This window comes from Perissodus microlepis, chromosome 3, assembly GCF_051167445.1.
Source record: "Perissodus microlepis isolate ML-2025 ecotype Zambia chromosome 3, ASM5116744v1, whole genome shotgun sequence".
Lineage (NCBI taxonomy): Eukaryota > Metazoa > Chordata > Actinopteri > Cichliformes > Cichlidae > Perissodus > Perissodus microlepis.
The window spans coordinates 10091639-10106048 of record NC_140463.1 but is presented as its reverse complement, the minus strand read 5'-3'; the positions used below and the strand labels follow the sequence as shown (position 1 = coordinate 10106048).

Sequence of the window (14410 nt, the reverse complement as noted above, 5' to 3'; positions counted from 1 at the left end):
GTAAATAACCTGGATGTTTTAACAAGGTAATTATGGAAATTTCCTATAAATAAAAGATAATGTAAAAAATTTAGTTTGTTAAATTGTGAAAATTGGAAATCCCTTAGAATTTCTTATATTATTTTTTTAAATTAAAATGAAAATTTTTAGTGTAATATTGATTTACAATTTCAATACATTTAAAAATAGAAAATAAAAAAAAGCTTTATATAAAAGGTCATAAAACTTTAAAAATGTTTGCAAAAACAGAAAAATCGTAAAGTATAACATAAAATCATTTAAATGTAGGGTTGCATGTAGGGTGTAGGGTTAAAAAGCATTTAAAGGTTTAATACAAAGTCAGAAGCAGAGGTGCTGAGATGCTGCAGATGTTGATGTAGCTGTGTGGAAATGTGCAGCGAGACTGACGGTGCTGATCAGAGCGATGATGTCACAGTGTGTGTGAAGAGCTGTCACCACGATTTGAGGACCACTGCCTGCGTTTGTAAATGGCGTCTGGATTTGTGATGCTTGAGGAAACTCGTGATGTTTCATATTAATAATAATAATAATAATAATAATGATCACATTACTCAAACATAAAAACCTGTAAAATCTGATCACAGAGTTAAATAAAACTGGCTTCAGACTGAGCCTGAATAAAAACAGTCCAGCCTGAAAGGAGCTTGTTTGAGGTTTATTAGTCGTTTTCCTGCCGCGTGTGTTCAAATAAATGACACAACTGTAGCTTTCATAATGTTGAGCTGCTCTGTGTTTAGTGTTAAACACAAAACCTACGTGTTTGCAGGTTCCACCATTTGAAATAACAGTTTCATAAATATGTTTTTAGATATTTTTTTTTATCATTTTCATCGCTTCATATTTCCTCTCTTATTCAGGACTGATTACATCATTTCTGAGCATTTAACCAGTGCAGGCAGCAGATAAATATCAGCCACAGACGTCAGTGGATGTTATCGCTGGCATTTCTAATAACTGATGAGCATTAAAGTTTGTGAAATATGAAAGGGGGACAAATGTGTGGGGGTTTCCATGGTTTAAAATTCGTGACAGCAGAAAGAATAACACACGCGGTCGTAGTGACGACTGATTTGTTGTTTGCTATATTTCACACAAGGAGAGAGAAGAAAAAGTGAAACGATGTGCTGTTTTTGTTGCTCTTTAATGCCGTCCTGTTGTCCCTGTGAAGAACTTGCTGCCAGCTTTGCTTTCAGTATCTCCGGGTTTGATCTGAGAAGCGTCACCTCTGTGCTATGAGATTAAAGGCTGAGATGGAAATGAAATCAAAATCGCAGCAGATCAAATTTACAGCAGGAATGTCAAACAAACTTGAAGTAAAACCGTCCGTTGGTCCTCGGAGTCGTGCTCTGGTTTCATCAGTCTCACGTCACTGAGGCGACACACAAAGATGATTCGCTGCTGCTTTGGTTTAAACATGTGTGATGCTTCAGTGCAGTCAGCAAAGGCAAAAGTCATGTGACTTTGTTGGGCGCCGCTTCATTTGTTTCTCTTTGCATGAGCATCCCCATACTGACGTCTCACTCAACCACAGAGGAAACAAACCAACCTGATCTGAGACAGGACGTCACAAAGACCCAACAATCGATCCCCCGATTCCTGCGCTACACACTCACACTCCAACAAAGTCTTATCGTCATTAATGTCGCTCTTATAGTTTTTTATTTAATGTTGAGGAGTTTACGTGTAAGCAGGGGGAAAGGTGTGTATATCAGGGACTAGTTTTAGTGGCGGATTAATCCGTGTTTGTTTCTAAACCTGCAAACGAAGCTGTAGTGTTGTTTCACTATTTTCCTGAATCAAAAAGGGAACAAGATACAGACAGAGTTAGTTTTACTCATTAGTAAGGCCAGGATTGTACTCAGTTAAATGTACTTCTGAGGGTGGTTTAGTTTTTTTATTTGAATAAATTGTTCAGTAAAATCAGGAATTCGTTCACACACAAGAGTCTCCAAAGATGGAATAAATGCACTGATGTTTATATAGAGTGCGTTTCAACTTCATTTAAGCACTCGAGGCTCGTACTTACTACAAGAGTCATTCACTTATTCATACAGACATACAAACATTTTTCTGTTTTATTCTAACATTCACACACTCACACTCGGGTGGATGACTCTGAGACAGCTCTGGGTTCAGAAAATTGACCGTGGATGGTTTGACATGTAGGTTGGAGGAGCTGCTCCACCACCTGAGCCACACCTGTTTGGCTGATGTCCATTGATGTTCACTAGTTCAGTTATTTGCTATTGTGAACGGTGCTGTTGGAGCTACCACACAGTTAGCCCTTTTATATTTTGTAGGTGGGTGGTGATGGGGCCTAAAATGCTCTGGTTGAAGCTGGAATCTGATTGGAGGACAGGGTGGAGGTAGAGCAGATCGTCCACTAGTTGAAAGGTTGGCGGTTCAATCCCTGGCTACTCCAGCGTGTGTGCCAAAGTGTCCTTGGGCAAAATACCGAAGCATTAGTTGCTCAGTGTGTTTATCGAAGTGTTAATGTGAGGTTAAAAGTGCTTAGAGAAAAGCACCTGTGTGAAAGAGACTGGTACTCAGGGCACTGGATTAGAAAGCACTGTGAAACACATACTCAGAGAAACTGAACATTTTTCGGCTGACACTCTTCTTAAGCCTCAGAACGAACTAAAATGTGCTTGCTGTGGATTCATGTGAACTCTGAGCTGAACCAAAGGTTGTTTTTTCAGAGGAGATGTCCACGCTGTAGCGTCACGGTGCAGTCGTGTCGCGTTTCCGTGGTTAATCAGTGAGACGACTCCTCTACCAGAGGATCACACACTTTTCATCCACGTCAGATAATTTTATCTATAAAACAGTGAAGCGATGGAAACATCAAGTGCTCAGGACTTCCCCGAGTCGCCGCTCAGTGAGCTTATGTTGGAATGTCAGTCATGTGATTATTACAGACCGCCAAGGATGAAATTATAGAGCAGCCGCACACACTTGCTAACACATCAACACCAGCAGATCTGACCAATCGCAAACAGGCTGATGATCATCCCACTCTGATAGATGATTGACTGTCAGATCAATAACCTGCTCACTGTTTAACAGATCTCACGCACACACACACACACACACACACTGACTGTAACAGTATCTGATGAGGTTCCTTCCCACGAGAACCCGACTGGAGTGTAAAAATGCCCGAGGCGAGGGAGATCAGCATACACTGGCACACAAAGAGACATAAAGGTTTGGGAAAAAGAGGAACAATAAAAAGGAAAAAAGTAGGAAAACGGGTGAAAAAGAGCCTTGTGGAGACGAGGAAGAACAGGAATGTCAAGAGAGGGGAAAGAATGAAGGGAGGAGCTCAGGAGACGCTAATGAAAGGGGGAGAGAGGAGGAAACATTGTTTGAATGCTTCGGATGAGTTAGAGGTAAGAAAGACAAATAAAAGCACGAGAGAAGCTGGGAAACAAAAGCATAACGAGAAAGGGAAGAGGAGAAAAGCAGAAAGATGAATAGAGGAAGTAAGAAAGTGCATTAACAAGAAAAGGAGGAAGAAAAGGAGAGATGATGGAGAGGATAAGAAAGGCAGAAACCGTAAGACAGAAAAGAGAAGAAAGAAAAGAAAAGGCAGTTTAGAGAGTCGAGGAAAACTTAAGGACGAGGGGAAAAATAAGCGGTGAGGACTATATGAAAACTGTATGGAAGAGGACAGAGAAGAGAAGAAGAGGAAAGGAAAATGTGTGAAGGAAAAAAGGATGACGGGGGAATGGAAAACTGAGGACTGGAAAAAGAAGAGGAGGGAAAGAAAAGAGCGGGAATGAGGAAAAACCCGGCTCGTAAAATGAAGGGAGGAGTGCTGGGAAAGAGGAGGAAAAGTGGTCTGAGCAGCCTGGAGGTCCATGGAAGAAATAGATATTAAAACCACAATAAAAACAGTAGAAACACGACTAAAGGATCAGCAGAAAGACACTAAAATTGACAAAAGTAGTGAATAAACCCTCTGTGCTGTGTGATTTGGATTTTGTTCTGTATGTTTATGACGATTTTTTAAACCGTGCTTTCTCATTGGCTGTCCTCAGGTGGTGGGCGGAGCTGAAAAATGGCGGGTGCATCAGTGAAGGTGGCGGTGCGAGTCCGCCCGTTCAACTCCAGAGAGATAGGACGCAACGCAAAGTGTGTGATCCAGATGCAGGGAAACACCACCTGTAAGAATGACACACACACACACACACACGTTCTGTCCTTTAGGATTTATGGGGCCCCTCGCTGAGACACTAACCTGAAGACGTCCTCACAGGATCTGAAACATACAGACGTCCTCAAAAAGATAAAGAAAGAAGAACAAATAAATTAGAAACCATAGAAATATATTACAAAGGTTTTTAGATAACGAGAGGCCTGTCACTGTCCTCATAATAAGACACAGCATAATGAGAACACACCACTGGCTAAGAGAACAGAGTTTTTATGATCACCATCTCATTATGATGTAATGAGGATTTTTATTGTGACCTTGAATCATAAACTGTGTATAACATGGATATAGCCTCTACACATATTAAAGCCTCAGGTGTAGCATTGTGGCAGCGCCCATGTTGGTGTTTTGGAGGTTAATCTTCTGTCACGAGCGTTAATGAAGTTAAAACTGACCTTCAATTTAAATGCTGTGAACCTGCTCGTCGCAGAATTAGCCATGAAAGTAGCTATGACATCACTTTAATGTGACTAAAGAATAAAAAAGTCCCTGAACTGGAATAGAAATAGCAGCATTTAGCTTGAAGCTAACAGTCACTATTGATTTTAATAAATAATGCTGATGCTCTCCTTACCTAACCTTTCTGTGGGTTAGGGGCTTTTATGGCCTCAACGTTCCCATGGGAACGTCATGTGACGTCTGATCCTATTGCTGCATAAACTGACAGACACACACAGGCTGTTTATTAATAGACTTTGCTGCAGCAGGGCTGTTATTAGCAGCTGTGTGTCCATCTGACAAATACTTATATGCAGAGCCCGTCATATATTCTGTGAATGCTGGGAGTGGTCACATGCATCCCACTTCAGTAGTGACACTTTGTTGCCTCCACATTTGAAAGTGAGGAGAAAAGAAATAAAACTGGAGTGTGTCCACAGACTTCTCGTCATGCAGTGATGATTGTTTCTTTTATGATTCTTTCCAGGCATCTCCAATCCCAAACAGCCCAAAGATGGAGCCAAGAACTTCACCTTTGACTACTCTTACTGGTCACACACAACGGTGATAACACACTCTCTCTCTCACACACACACACACACACACACACACACACACACACACACACACACACAGAAAACATCAATATTATAACCCAAAATCAGTGATAACAGTGCCATGTGTTTGTGTGCCTGCAGCCCGATGACCCCGGCTTCACCTCTCAGACACAGGTGTATAAGGACATCGGAGAGGAGATGCTGCTGCACGCCTTCGAAGGTAAGTCTGAACGCCCTCTCAGATGTCAAAGAAGAGCCCGACCTCTATCTGCTAAAATGGAATTTTTTTTTTATTAAATTCTAAATTATTTTGGCGGTTTCGGTCCTCCATAGTCCAGCTCCAACTATGTAGCTAATGAGACTAATGGTGACCAGTAACAATGCTGATACTTGTTACTCTACTGATACTGATGTGTAAAATGATACTGTTGTTGCTGATGATGATGCTGATCATGACAGCACGATTATATTCTACATAGGCTGGCTGATGATCTTAATGTCTAATACAGGAATGAGTTAAAGAGGACTTTATTTATAATTTTACAATAACTTGTAATGTTGTGGTTGTTGTTTTCCAGGATACAATGTGTGTATATTTGCTTATGGACAGACGGGTGCAGGGAAGAGCTACACTATGATGGGCAAACAGGAGCCTGGTCAGGAAGGGATCATACCACAGGTAAATACAGTCATATCACATCATTACTGCATTAAAATGCTGCTGTTGCTTTAATGTTTGCTGATTCAAAGGGATAACTGATGAAGAATTATATTAACGTGTGTCTGTCTGTGTGTTCAGCTGTGTGAGGACTTGTTTCAGAGAACAGGAGAAAACACAGATCCTGACCTGACCTACTCCGTCGAGGTAAGCCCTCATCTAACCTAGATCAGTTTTAGTTAAATCGATTTCCCTGATTAAACATCATCTTCTCCATCACAGGTGTCCTACATGGAGATCTACTGTGAGCGGGTTCGGGACCTGTTGAACCCAAAGTCCCAGGGCACCCTTCGGGTCCGGGAGCATCCCATCCTGGGGCCCTACGTGGAGGATCTGTCCAAACTGGCTGTGACTGGATTCACGGACATCCGGGACCTGATGGACGCCGGCAACAAAGCTCGGTCAGTTTTCTTCCAGATAATTTCAGGGGTCGAAGTTTTAAAGAAAGTGCAAAAGGCTGCAGATGTCTGAGGAAGTTTGAAAAACATAAACGGTTTCCTACTGGTAACCAATCCACCACATAATGCAGCAGCTCTGTAGACTTGTTGTCTATCTTTTGAGCCAAGATCAGATTGATACCCAATCAGTCCATCACTGGCGATATGTTATTTGCCCATTAGCCGATGTTTCTTATTCTAGTTAGGCCTGGTTAAAACATGCAGATTTGTTATAAATATAATTTTTTATTATTGTTGTAAAGAATGAATTGCAGTAACATCAAAATAATCAAGTTCATTTCTGATTGCAGGACGGTCGCAGCTACAAACATGAATGAGACGTCATCCAGGTCCCACGCCGTCTTCACCATCGTCTTCACCCAAAAACGACGAGATCAGATGACCAGCCTGGACACTGAGAAAGTGTGTCTGCTTCTCTATTTTGTCCCTGCAGGGCATTTTCTTCCAAATTTCAGGTTTTTATTTTGATTCTTGGAACTTTTCTCTTCAGGTCAGTAAGATCAGTCTGGTCGACCTGGCTGGAAGTGAACGAGCAGACTCCTCTGGGGCAAAGGGCACGCGGCTCAAGGTTGGAGATAATGTGGAGCAATCACATTATGTATCTATTCATGTGCTGCTCATTTTCATGCATCCACTGCCAGATTCATCATGTATTCACTGTATGTTTGCATGCAGGAAGGAGCAAACATCAACAAATCTCTGACCACATTAGGAAAAGTGATTTCAGCTTTGGCTGAAATGGTAATTCAACACTGTCCATATTTACAAGTCAAATAATATCAGATGTGTGCAATGTGGGAGATGATTGCTGACTGCTTCTTGTCTCTGATCTGCAGCAGAGCAGTAAAAAGAGGAAAAGTGATTTTATTCCCTACAGAGACTCTGTTCTCACCTGGCTACTGAAGGAAAACCTGGGTAAGTAGAGCATTGGTAGGTCCAGTGTTAAAGGAGTATTCACAATGTCAGATTGAGCACAAAGAACAGTAGTAAGAGTCATTTAAGGCTAACAGCCATTAGTAATATTGTCAATACTAGGACCAACGGCATGTTTCTTTGACCAAACTATTAATAAGACTTGTTGTATCAGGACTTATAGTACATCTTAACCTATCCAAACTAATAGTACACCTTAACCTGTCAGGGCTAATAGTACACTTAACCACACAGACATGTATAGAGTTGCAGAGTTAATATCAGACTTAGTTTAAGTACTTTAAAGGTTTGATGTGTGCTTCTTTCAGGAGGAAACTCTCGCACAGCAATGATTGCTGCGCTAAGTCCTGCTGACATCAACTACGAAGAAACACTGAGCACTCTGAGGTCAGTTACTGGGTGTAATCTGTCTATGAGGCTTTTTATGGATCAGTTAATGTGTTTTTAGGCAGCAGGTGTGTTGCAAAGATGATTTAGTCAGATTAATATAATCTTAATTCTCTCCGGTTCGGTTCCAGGTATGCTGACCGTGCCAAACAGATTCGCTGTAACGCTGTGATCAATGAAGATCCAAACGCCAAACTGATCCGAGAGCTGAAGGCTGAAGTGGAGCGACTGAGAAATCTGCTGTTTTCTCAGGGCCTGCAGGAGCTGCTGGACAATGCTGGTATGCACACATTTTATACAGAATAATGAACCTTATCTGCTGTTCAGTCTGACGCCCGGGTCCAAATCCTACTTCTTCCAGGTCTTACAGTAAAAGTTTAACATCAAAGTAAGCATGAGAAAAAGAATGAATGAGGTGATGTTCTGACTGAAATATTCATAAAAATGAATCTTTTCAGCTCTGCTATTACTTTGGATGTAAAGAAACATTTAGTTTAGTGAAGTTGGGCTAGTTGGCTAATGATGGTGGGAAGCTACACAGCTATGGTGATTCTAACACTTCATTCACACAGGCCTAAAAACCTGTGAAAACCTGAAAAATGTCACAAAGAAGGTGCTGACACCCAAACTTTCCTTGCGATTGCTTTGGGTGCTGACAGGTTACCTTTGTCACCAATAGCTTTTATGGAAGATGCAGATTGGTCAGCATTTATTCACAGTTTACTCTCTCTGCTGTTGTGGAACTTGAACTACAATATAACAGCCTCACTACTGAAACCAGTACATTTCAAAAGATGCCGATTTTTCAAGGCAAACGATCTCTGGTCGTGATTTGTGCCACACATTTCACAGCTTCACTGCATCTTCCAAACAAACTGCTGGAGACCAAGGCAATCTCTTAAAGAGCAAAGCAGTTGCAGGGCTTTGGTGCAGCACTGTAAATTTCTCTGTAACAAGTTTTTGTGCCAACAGCAATCATTTGGGGAATACGAGTTTTTCAGTTGCAACAGGTGGTTGTCAACAGGTCTCCAGCCCTGTGTGACTAGAGCCTAATATAAATGCATGAGCAGAGGGAAGGAGCAGGGCTATAGCTCATAATCTTTAACTTCAACCAAGAGAAAATGTGATGTTATCTATCCACAACATGAGGTTAATCATTATCTTGCTGCTGCATGATTTTGATCTCTCCATGTCAAAAAGTGCATGTGCTTTTCTATTGTGAACACTATGCATTGCTAAACACAGAAATGCTGTGCATGTGATACTCAGACTGTACTTCATATAAACATGGAATGCAGTCTGTTTACGGCCTAATAAACTGTACACATCACATGCTGTTGTTCTTTCATTTGGACCTGGTATGAACGGCATGTCTATGTGCAGCATGCTGTAGAGACGGTTATTTACAGACAACAGCAACTGTGTGTCTGTGTGTGTGTGTGTGTGTGTGTGTGTGTGTGTGTGTGAGTGAGGATATTTACAAGCTGTCGTTACATAAGCAGGATTGCTGAGATGCCAGCATGTTAGAAATTAAACCTCCTCCTTTTCACTTTTTTCTTCCCTGCTCTCTTTCTGCATTTCAGTCAACAACAACAACAACATCAACAACGGCCCCGGTGGTGTCGCAGGTGCGTCCCCCTCCCCTCTTCAGCTGGCTCTCACATCCAATGGGATCACGCCTGAGAATGGCCCCGCCCCTCCAGGTCACCCTATGTGTTTATGTGGATTATTGGGAATCTAATAAGACCGTGCATTTGTGTTTAATCGCTTAAATTAAAAAAATACAAAAGTGGTTCATTATGTTTTTATAATAAATGTTTTATTTCCTGTGCAGGCGCTGAGCCGGTATCTGAAGGGGACACACCCGCTGACCCTGATCAGCTGATCGAGGATGGAGAGGAAAGGGAGGAGGGAGAGTCCACAGAGAACATCAGCAAAGAGGAAGCAGCTGAGAGACTGATGGTAGGGCGAGACGTTTTATCAGCTCGCACTTTTCCGGGTCATAATTCCATCATATCTAAATTTGTGAAACATGTGGCTTCCACTGTCAGAAAGATATATTATTTTTTGTATAGTTTTCTGGAAATCCAATGAAAAAACTGACTTAAAACTTCAGAACGTGTCTGGGAAGCCTCAAATTATTAGATTTTCTCCGTTTAAAAGAAATCCACCAACAGTTTTCTGTACATCTATGATTAAACTGCAAACAGGAGCTGCTGAGCACTATTTCACCTTTTTTGAATGAGAATGAAGAAGTTTTATAGTCATGCGTTTATAGTACAATACGTTTGTGTGTTTTTGCTTTAAGGAAACAGAGAAAATCATCGCTGAGCTGAACGAGACATGGGAGGAGAAACTGAGAAAAACAGAATCTATTCGTCTGGAGAGGTTCGTTTTATTTGACTCTGAGCTTTTTACATGTCTTCAGTTAATTTAGTCAATGTGTTTTGTTGTCACTTGTAAAAGTGCCAACGCTACCATGAGCATCAGCATTCATACCGGTGCTGTGGGCTGCTCTTTTTCTCCTGAGCTTATCAGATAAAACCTCAGGGCAGGTGTAGGAGTAGAAAAAGTCTCATCTCAGCTGCTGCATCTTCGTCTGTATTAGCAGGAAGTCTTGGAGCGTCTGCACTGACATGGAGTCAAAAACTCTTGTCTGTAACCCGACAACAGCAACCACGCAAGGTTTAAAACTCTAGAAACCCACCAAAGCGTGGTTTATGTCAGTCGAGTGATGCGACTTTTGGTATTTCACACTTTTCATAAAGACAACAACAGGCTTAACGACCCTTTATTCACCATGGCACACGAGGCTCATGGGAACTGTAGTGTTTAGAGCACAGGTGGAAAAGCTGAGTGTGTTTGTTCAGTAACTCACAGGTGAAAACATTTGGAAACATGAACAAAGAGAAGAAACATGGATGATGATTGATGTCTCTGTTTCTCATTCACTCCCTCAGAGAGTCCCTGCTGGTGGAGATGGGCGTGTCCATAAAGGAAGATGGAGGAACGCTGGGCGTCTTCTCTCCTAAAGGAGTGAGTGTATATTTAACCTTTCTCTCTGGTTTAGTAATACTTTAAGTTTAGGATTGTGTGATCACCTGCTGACACACAATAATGCAGGTGTTTGTTTGCAGCTGTAGTTCCTGCTGGTACTTTAAACTGTGTATTTATTGTTTGGATTCACCTTTATGTCAGGTTAAATCTACCCTTTGAGTTAGTTGGAGATTTGTTTTGTTAGAACAGCCGATAAATGGGTTTTACTTCATGCCTGGGAGTGTTCGTCAAAGTCAGAGCCGAGTGTCTGCTGCTCATAAGCACCTGTGTCGAGTCACACTCAGCTTTAGAAGTGATGATGTCACTGTTTGCTTTTAAGTCTCTCTGGTCTTTGAGGTAAAATCGGTCTGCTGAGCAGATGTTTGAAATCCAGATTAAAACTCAGAGATGATCAATCATGCAGCAGCTTTTCTTTCCGTACCACAACCTCACCAACACTTTTAAATCTTTGCCTCATAAAGACGACATCTGACAGCCTCCGCTCTGCCCTTAATGACCAGTTTTGACAGCTCAGCTCAGTAAAAACAACCTCGACTCAATGTCAGCATTCACTTTAATTGTGTTGTCTTCATTCATGCTGTGTTTTTCACTTTGGTAAATTATGCTGTTTATAAAAGTGCTTATAAAAGGATCTGACTGAACACAGTCGTGGCTCCAGTCCTGTGTTCAGTGCTAGTTAAAAGTTAACAGCATCTAATCGTGTTTAGTGTTTTCACTCTTTCACTTTCACTGTGGGGATCTGCCCCACTTTTAAAGGGCAAAACAAGATGTCCCCATCAAGTAAAACTAAATTTTGTGTGTATGTGTTACAGACGCCTCACCTGGTCAACCTGAATGAAGACCCTCTGATGTCTGAGTGCCTCCTCTATTACATCAAGGAGGGAGTGACCAGGTCAGCTGTGATTTCATCATTATTCAGTTCATCAGTTAATCGATCGCTTTGCTGGTCTTTGCTCAGAAAATCTGATAAATTGAGTCTAAAGTTAGAAATAGTTTTAGTCGTCCTGTGAAGAGACCAGAGGTCAGAGATGCCTCAGCTCACCTCCGTGTGAAAGCAACAAATTACACACAGACACAAGTCTATCACTAGTTTAGCTGCTTTACTTCAGTAGTAGTAGAAGTAACGACACTGTTTACATGTAGTGCATGCAGAAATCTGCTCGTGCAGAGGTTACCACATCAATAATGATCCACAGAGTCCTTGTCGAGAACAATGACAATGAGTCTCGTTACATATCATCTTATCAGACACGAGACTCGCTGTTATCTAACAACAACACGCAACAGCTTTATGATCTTGGACATCAGAAGCTCCTCCGTTAGTTTTATTGCAGGAGAAGTTGCACCTTCATCTTTATTCCTGGTGGAGTTGTATAACTAACTTGGCAGGTGTTTACATTAAAGTTTTTTCTTCTGTGTGTGTGTGTGTGTGTGTGTGTGTGTGCCAGGGTCGGGCAGCAGGACGTGGACATTAAACTGTCGGGTCAGTTCATAAAGGAGATTCACTGCGTTTTTGTCAGTGAGACCAACGAGCAGGGAGAAGGTGAGATTTTTACTCCTTGTATAAACCTGGTCACATGTCTGACACTCTGATCCCTGATTGGCTGACTCTGCTCTGCTGCACTGGTGTTCTGTGATCACACAGCTTCATTGTGCAGAGTTTAAGTAGCCTCGGTCCTGTGCTTTGAGCGCCCTCTGCTGGTATAAACTGATCAGCTCCTGAAGTTCACTGCGTGATAACCTGGCCTGAACCACAAGCCGTTCAGTACTTTACAGACACCAGAGAAACATATTCTATACTTTACCTGGAACTGTTTAGCATCTGAAGTTATAAAAGAATAAAAGTGCAAACTACAGTTGTAATTGTTATTTATTAAAATCCGCTTCATTATTACCACCTGTTGCGTCATAGTTGGCCTATTCTACAGTCTGCTGTCGTAGATTTCCTGTACAGTGCTGGAAGTTTTTCTTATTATCAAACGTGGTGTGAGGTTGTAATAATGATGTAGTGAACATAGCTGTCAGCAGCCTGCCCTACTCACTGTGCACAGTTTTTGTTTCTATTATAGGATCTGTATGATGTCATAAAGAGGTCATATCACTAATATAGCCAGCTGTGAGCACACCTGCAGTCTGTTTGGTGGAATCTGCCTTCAAAGAAAGGAGCTCCAGCAGCTTGTTTCAGACAGAGGGACTGCTCCCAGGGTGACATAGATAAAGATGATTTTGAACGGTTAGTCATGCCGTGCTGCTGTGGCAGTGTGAGGATAACAGAAATAAAAACATGGATTTGAAAATGCATTTTTAATCAGGTTTGGTTTCCATCACTCCTCAAAATAAGCTCTCTGACATGTTTCAGCAGCAGCTGGGTTTAAAGTCAGACCTGCAGACAGCTGAGTTGATCATTAACATGACTAATGACTCGACTAAGTCACCATGGCAGACAAATGTGCTCTTGAATTCTGTCACATTACACCTCCTGATTTCACTGGCTTATGTTCATCTTCAAGGACTGAGAGCACACTGAAACCTGTCTGTGAAAGTTTCTTCACAGTTTAAGACAAGAAGGAATAAAAAGGTCCTGCAGTACTTTTCCTTAACACATGATGGCGCCACATGTGTGACGTGTATGATGTGTGAATTTAGAAACCTTGCAGCCAGGACATGTTGATTAGAAAAGTTTGAGTGTGTGTTTCTATATATATCTAGCTTCAATTGCGTACTGACACTAAAATATATTATACAAATGTGGTATTACATAGGGCTAATTTGCATAAATGTACAGTAGATTATGAGGGGGAAGGTTCCTGTTTTTTTCCAGTGGTGTCTCACCTTAGAAGTCTGGTCTGTGTGTCGGCATTAGATCTTTGTTCTAGGAGCGTGTGTGGAGTCTGAAGCTGTGAAACCTGCAGCTCTGTTTCTGTTTTCATTGAAAGCTTGAAAAACAGCCGTGTGCGTGTGTGTGCTTAGTGAGTGACTCTCTTTCTTCTTCTCTTTCTGTGAAAGCTGCCAGGAAATCTGTCAGGTATTAGTCACTGTTACTTGTTGTCATGGTGACATCATCCTCATGTTCACGCCCATGTTTCCTGTGCCCCCCCAACCTCCCCCCAACCCCAACCTCCCTACACCTGCCCTGCTCACCCTCTGTGTGTGTGTGTCTGCTGCTGTTACCCTGAGCGCTGTAACACAATCCCTGGTTTCGGTGCATGTCTCTATGTGAGACCTTGAGGCCTCTGCAGTTGTGGCCACACCACTTTCAGATCCAGGTCTCTGTCTCTGGATTGTGGATCAACCTTTCTGCTAATGTTACAGGAGGAAGCCCAGATATTAAAGTCTTTGATAAAGCCTCCATAAAACATCCATCACCGCTGCTGATTCCTGCCTTCAGACTGTTTCATGCTCATGAGTCATATCCTCGTGTTTCACAGTGCTGTCTTTCAGTTCTCCTGATGAGTTTTTCTTCCTTTGCTTGGACTCTCTGTGTCTCCCTCTGCAGTGGTGGTCACTCTGGAGCCGTTAGTCGGAGCAGAGACCTACGTTAATGGGAAGCAGATCACAGACGCCGTCATATTAAAACAAGGTACAGAAACACACCCGGCAGCTTTAAACAAACAGGAAGCAC

General features: G+C 42.0%; 1 protein-coding gene across 1 annotated transcript in view; it reads left to right on the top strand.

Moving 5' to 3' along the window:
- LOC146389820 (kinesin-like protein KIF1C) overlaps positions 1–14410 on the top strand; it is a 33032-nt gene that overhangs the window by 11744 nt on the left and 6878 nt on the right. The window contains exons 2-20 of the mRNA XM_084912497.1: positions 4065–4190; positions 5166–5242; positions 5377–5455; positions 5814–5914; positions 6035–6100; positions 6176–6354; positions 6702–6813; positions 6902–6979; positions 7087–7152; positions 7248–7326; positions 7653–7731; positions 7863–8011; positions 9315–9434; positions 9566–9693; positions 10040–10119; positions 10692–10767; positions 11601–11680; positions 12237–12331; positions 14285–14368. Coding sequence (XP_084768623.1) covers positions 4085–4190; positions 5166–5242; positions 5377–5455; positions 5814–5914; positions 6035–6100; positions 6176–6354; positions 6702–6813; positions 6902–6979; positions 7087–7152; positions 7248–7326; positions 7653–7731; positions 7863–8011; positions 9315–9434; positions 9566–9693; positions 10040–10119; positions 10692–10767; positions 11601–11680; positions 12237–12331; positions 14285–14368 — 1834 coding nt within the window. The 5' untranslated portion in view covers positions 4065–4084. The remainder of the gene's footprint in view (positions 1–4064; positions 4191–5165; positions 5243–5376; positions 5456–5813; positions 5915–6034; positions 6101–6175; positions 6355–6701; positions 6814–6901; positions 6980–7086; positions 7153–7247; positions 7327–7652; positions 7732–7862; positions 8012–9314; positions 9435–9565; positions 9694–10039; positions 10120–10691; positions 10768–11600; positions 11681–12236; positions 12332–14284; positions 14369–14410) is intronic.